The sequence below is a fragment of the Enoplosus armatus genome, chromosome 6 (assembly GCF_043641665.1).
Source record: "Enoplosus armatus isolate fEnoArm2 chromosome 6, fEnoArm2.hap1, whole genome shotgun sequence".
Taxonomy (NCBI): domain Eukaryota; kingdom Metazoa; phylum Chordata; class Actinopteri; order Centrarchiformes; family Enoplosidae; genus Enoplosus; species Enoplosus armatus.
In genome coordinates, this window is record NC_092185.1 from 6,111,391 (window position 1) to 6,117,320 (window position 5,930).

The 5,930-nt window shown below is 41.8% G+C and overlaps 1 protein-coding gene across 1 annotated transcript; it reads right to left on the reverse strand.

Annotated features, from left to right (window-relative positions):
- Positions 1-238: 238 nt before the first annotated feature.
- Positions 239-5,696, reverse strand: calml4b (calmodulin-like 4b). Its single transcript, XM_070906972.1, has 5 exons — positions 5,568-5,696; positions 5,406-5,436; positions 4,444-4,584; positions 1,823-2,011; positions 239-336 (listed from the first exon to the last, which is right to left on the reverse strand). The coding sequence occupies exons 1-5, from the start codon at positions 5,694-5,696 to the stop codon at positions 239-241; spliced, it is 588 nt and encodes a 195-aa protein (XP_070763073.1).
- Positions 5,697-5,930: the final 234 nt, after the last annotated feature.

Sequence of the window (5,930 nt, forward strand, 5' to 3'; positions counted from 1 at the left end):
TATTTTTTCAGCATGACAGATGAAAAAAATGCTAATTGAGAGATTGCATTGAGTTACAGTTGCTAGGGGAACAGAGGTTAGCCTGGACGTGACGTCAGGGCTTCGGTTCTCTATCAGGGATCCAAACTTTATTAAAAGGAACAAAACGTAATTGACTTCTTTCAGTTTATGTAATTATAACTAAAGTCTTGAGTAGCAGCTCGGTGTCTCCACAGCAGCGGTGATGTTGATCGCGACGTCAGCGCTTTGCACAGGAGCGTGTCACTGCTTTAGCAAACTGCTCGCAGTGGACCCGCCCGTCAGCTCCAACACCCGCCTCCTTCAGAAGCTCGTCCACTGAAAGCAGAGTGACACAGCTGTCAATCAAAGTTTGTTTAATGAAACTGTATGTTGATGTTTTAACTTGTTCCTAAAAAATTCTACTCTCAAATGACATTGTAGGAGCCGTTGCATGCATTCAATTGTGTTTTTTTTTGGTGTGCACGTACGCCTCCGATCACTTGTACAGGTATTCATGTTGAGGCCATATGCCAAGAGACTTGTGTCCTGTTCATGTCATATCATTACCAGTTTCCACCTGCAAACAATGCTCTTGTCATCATCCATCCATCCTCTGTGGCAAAACAAAAGTTTATGATACGGTTGGTTCAGCAAGATAATCTTCACAAATGAACACCACTTTTATGATTTTTGAAGCGTAAATGGAATCGCCAGAAGTAAAAAGCTAACGGCTATAAACGAACTACACCACGGTCGCATTACTTAAACGTCACCACCACTAAGCTTCCAACTTTTAAGAGAATATAGATAGATATAGATATATAGATAGATATAGAGTATAAACACAACAAGGCTGTGAAGGCGGACTAGTGAGTAAATGAGTTTCTGTGTTTGGCATGAAGACGTTTAATGTCCACGACAACAACTGTAGTCTCATTTAGCCACCGCCTTTTTTAAGACACATAAAACCTTCAAAATTCACAGGTGGCGTATTTTATGTCGTAGAACAAAACGTGAAAATCTCTTAAGCTTGTGTTAACCACAGACCTTATTTCAAGCATCTAACCAAAAATCCCTTGATTTCGAGACGAGGGAAGCAGAAGTGTAAAAATGCAAACTAGTTTCAGGGATTAAGGACTCATTCCTGCAGCACTCTTTTACGACTGGGAAACCCAAAGAACGTGAAACCCAAACTAATATGTTTAACTCACGTCAACTAAAGTCCATCATTCAAAGTAATTAAGTGTGTTTGTGCTCGCTGTGGAACGCTTTAATAGACAATGCAGTGATGACCTTTGGTGGGCTGGAAGTGGAAAAGGGTCACAAGCGTCTCAGCACTGACAGACTGGTCACTTGTTTTAAGAAAATAAGACTTTAATGTTGATTTTTGGAAATGTTTATCTGTCTAACTTCCTTTTGACTGGACTGAGGCTAAGACTGGCCTCAGTAGTTTTTACATTAAACATATTCTTATTTAATGTGAATGTTTCTGTTCTACTTTTCTCCTTTTTCAAATTATCTGCAGTAATTAAAATCCCCCCAATTGGAAGCTTCATCGTTTATCACCAGATTTAAAACCTCTTAAATTCTGTGGATGTCTACGAGGCAACACATGACAGGATTAAAAAAGCAGAATAATAGAAGAAAGATAATGTTTCGTAACAACAGTACAAAGTTAACAGCAAAACAATAAAATGCAGGGGGATTAAAAACCGAACCCAGGGGATTAAAAATTAAAACTATGTGACATTATTCTAATTTAAATTCCCGATTTAAAAGATGAAAATGTTCAGGTGTGTATAAATGCTTCCACCACTCTCACCCTCTCGATCCGTCAGTTTCTCTCCCAGCCCTGTGAGTTTGGCTCGCAGCTCGCAAGCGAGGATAAAGCCTTTCTGCTCCTTGTCGGCCATCCTCATGGCCTCCAGGATCTCCGCCTCCGGCGCCTCCTGCTGGATCTGCCGGTGCATGACGCTCAGGAAGGTGGAGAAGTCCAGTTCTCCGCCCCAATCTGCAGGAAGAAATCTACATTTACATGACAGGTCCAATCATCTATAATGTCACCAGGTGGTTAGATAAGATGACGCTTTATTGATATCTGCAGGAGAAATGAGGACACTGCACAAGGAAAAGTTAGACGATTCAGTGAAGGGAAAAAAAAGTAATATCACACAGCGAATGTGAAATTAGTTGTACAAACAGAAAAGCAATAAAACAGGATGTAAAGAGCGGTGCTGTTAGATAAGCTGGTGACAATTTAAACATGTTGAATAAACTGTATGGGTGGAAACTGTGAGCTGTGTATTACAGCAAACAGAATTTCCCTTCAGACTTATATGTATATGTATCATACCAGGCCACTGATATTTGACAAGAAGTCAAATATCAGTGGCCTTTATGTACACAGACAGAAATATTAAAACCATAATAAAAATGAAATGAATATATTGCTGCTGTCAAGGGAACGTTTTATTAAATTTAAGAGGAACTTGGAAGAAAACTGTTTCAGCATGACGTCCGGATGTTTTTCAGTTTATCTTACTGGCTTTGAAAAAAGTTGGTAATAACAGACAACATATAAGCATATAAGTTTCTTCTATTGAAAGCACATCAGAGAGCCACACTGTTGCACTGGGTGACATGTTCCTTCATTACTACACACACACTGTAGTTTATTTGGACCCAATCCCCCATACACCGTCCTGCTGCCCCAAATACTCACTTGAGCACCAAATGTGAATTAATCCGCCTCTGAAAATAGTCCCCAACAAATGCACTATTTCAGTAAGAACCAATGGGCTTGGAGGTGAAAGCCACAGACATTGGTGTGTTGTTGGTTTTGCAAATGAGATTTGTGGATAATAAGAGAAATATTTAAAATCAGCCACCTCATGCTACAATTAAAGACAAATGTTGAGGATTGTGTCTTGGCAGAGGTTCGTTTTGCTGTTGTCTTTTCTGCTCCCGTTATTTAAGGCCAATGCTCCTGCTGAGTTTTCCTGTGATCCTACAATGAGGACGGATGACGACGGATGACGACAGCGCGTGCAGAGACACAATCATGAGGATGGAGAACAGCTGAAATGAGATCAGAGAGGATCTGTGATCTGAGGAGGACAAGCACCAGTGTGTTCACGGTGTGTGCTCCCCTATGTTCACCTTAGGGTGTCGTGTTGTGTTACGTTATCATTTGCTTTATTTGTAACTCTGTCTTGTTGAGCAGCCCTGCAGTCATCCACAGGAGTGTACTGTAATGCGAGGTGATGACATGTGCTGTCATGCAGAGACATGGAGAGCGTTTTAATGCAACATGACTGGACTTCCTTCTCCTCCGTGTGTGTGTTCATATTAGAGCTGAAACTATTAGTTTTGTTGATTCATCAATTAGTTGATAGAAAATTAACCACCAACAATTTATATTTGGTTAGATATTGAAGCAAAAGATCTGCTGATTCCAACTTTCAGATGTGAAGATTTGTTGCTAGTTGCAGCCCTAGTTTACATTTAGTAAACATCTAGTTTACATCTCAGAAATATACACTCAAGGAATAAATTGGTCACAACCAAAGCCCAGTACACACTGCGAGATAAGACAGATCTGGCAGGTTTATTGCACATCACACTGTGTGAGATGGGTCTGATCAAACTGTCATCATCTGCGTCAGACTGTACAATCAGGAAAGAAAATATACAAGAAGTAGTGACACGTCATCAACTTGCATCTGCTCCACTCTCATGTTTGGCCAAAGAGCAGGACAGTTATTTTTTTCACCTTTTTTCAAAAAGTGAAGCTTACAGCGTTTGTTGCGATGGCCGGTATATTTTGCACCATTGCATGGTTGGATTGGTCGGTTTGTAGATGTGGGTCGTTCACCAAAGCTCTAAATCGATGGACGTGTCTCACAGTGAGATGAAGGACAGTTTGAGTGATGACCAAATATTTCAACACATTTTCTTTCACAATGACAACTTCTGTCTCTGAACATCGCCCAGAATCGCACAGTGTAGAGGGGTATTCCATTAATTTTCCCTATAAAAGGTTCATTCAACATACATATGTTCTATCTTTAGTCCATGATGGCAGTTAGGCTAAATGGCACGTTTCTCACCTGTCAACAGTCAGACTCCTGTGTGGATTGACCGTGACTGACAGCCAAAGCATGCTGTGACTGACAGTCAGCGGAACAGGTTCAACTGAGCCAACTCAAAGGGATTTTTTAAATTGTTTTTGTCAGTTGCTGAAAATAGTAATCATCTCAAACAATGTTCATCGATATAGGCTGCTTGAATATAATCACCTGGTTGCAGGAACTGTATGATCGTAACTTTATTTTCATAAAGACAAAACGTGGGGTGGCAAAACCATAACTCTGCTCCCCCTAAATGAATAACAGGGATGCATTTGCTGCACTTGCTCCATTGCTCAGGCGCCTGTGGGCGTACCTATGTTGTAGCTCAGCAGGTGCCGTTGGACCTCAGAGGGAGTGGGGTTTGACCCGAGGCATCGCATCACTGTGATCAGCTCCTGGGCTTCAATCTTCCCTTTACGCTGGCGGTCGTACAAAGAGAAACACTCCTTAAACTCTGCAACAGCACACACACACACACACACACACACACACACACACACACATCCAGAATGAATTAACATGAGATGAAAACGTGATGAAGGCTCAGAGAGGATTATTCGCTACCTGCTCAGCGGCAAACAGCAGACAGACACAGTTAGAGACCAGCTGGTGAACATATAGACAGTACGTATGTATACAGACAGATATTTGACTTCCGGAAATTGTGACGGATATTATTCCCTGTTTTCTGACATTTAACAAATGATGAATCTATTCCTCTAGATGACTAACGAGGACAGTCCCTGACAGACTGCCAATTAATTACCCAGTGGATACAAACTTTTTTTAGCTGTTGAACTATCATAGAAACAAAGCCACAAACCCCTCAATTGCTCCCGTATCCTTTCAAGCAGAGACAATAATCTGAATTTAATGTCTCCTCATTAGTCTAAAAACTGTGCTCAGATAGAGAACCTTTATATTTAATCACATTAGCAGGTCAGGGAAGTCAGCCAACAGATCACTGCGTGAATCTGCTCAGCTTGAACAGGAACAAGTGCTGCTTTGTACTGAGGCGGGCACACAGAAAACTCTGCTGTCTGATTAAATACCAACACTGCTGCTCCTGGCTGGGTTTGACTGTGAAAGAGAAATAATCTCATAAAAGCTACTGAATTTGTTCCCTGCGCTGCCAAAAAAGCTATTCCACCAAAAGATATGTACCAGTGATCTGTAAAGCGGCTGTTTTTATTCCACTAACTGGAAGCAGTAATTCGTGTCATGACTCATTTCTGTCTCCACCCAGGTGTAATGTGAAATGTATGAGAGTCTTACCATTAATCTGATCCTGTGTCAGGAACTTCGCCTGGGATGAAAGGAGGAAAACAGCATGAGTGAACGGTGAAAACGCAGGAAGTAGGTTGCAGGTGAAATCTGGAAGCGTGAAGCTTCAAAGAGGGCTCGGTAATTATCTCACCATTGTGGCTGTGTGTGAGCGGGCGGCGGGTCTGAACTCTGCCGGATGTTACTCAGCTCAGGAAACTGATCCAGGCCGGTGTAAGATGAGGAACGTAATGGAAGTGGATGGAGGATCCTGACTGGGACTCCATGTGGAGGGCAGGACATGTACAGGACACATCCCTCCCTCTGCTGTTAGAGCTCAGTGTGTGACACTTTATTCAGACCTGGTTTAATTTTTCATGCATGAACTCCCACATCAGCGTGTGTTTCCAGGTGTTGGGGAGTTCTACTGCATATGTGAAAAAAGTGTCTGCAGAGGGAGCTGTGTGAAGTCTGATAAATGTCCTCAATGGATGTCAGGTCCCAGGTTTTGACAAAGTGGAATAAAAAAGATGATAT

What these genes read in the sequence shown, in the direction of transcription:
- calml4b (XM_070906972.1), bottom strand. Translation starts at nt 5,696, where the DNA reads ATGTCCTGCCCTCCACATGGAGTCCCAGTCAGGATCCTCCATCCACTT. An exon ending in AGAGTTCAGACCCGCCGCCC is followed by an intron (nt 5,437 to 5,567) that starts GCTCACACACAG and finishes CTTTCATCCCAG; the next exon opens with GCGAAGTTCCTGACACAGGA. An exon ending in CCTGCTGAGCTACAACATAG is followed by an intron (nt 2,012 to 4,443) that starts GTACGCCCACAG and finishes TTCTTCCTGCAG; the next exon opens with ATTGGGGCGGAGAACTGGAC.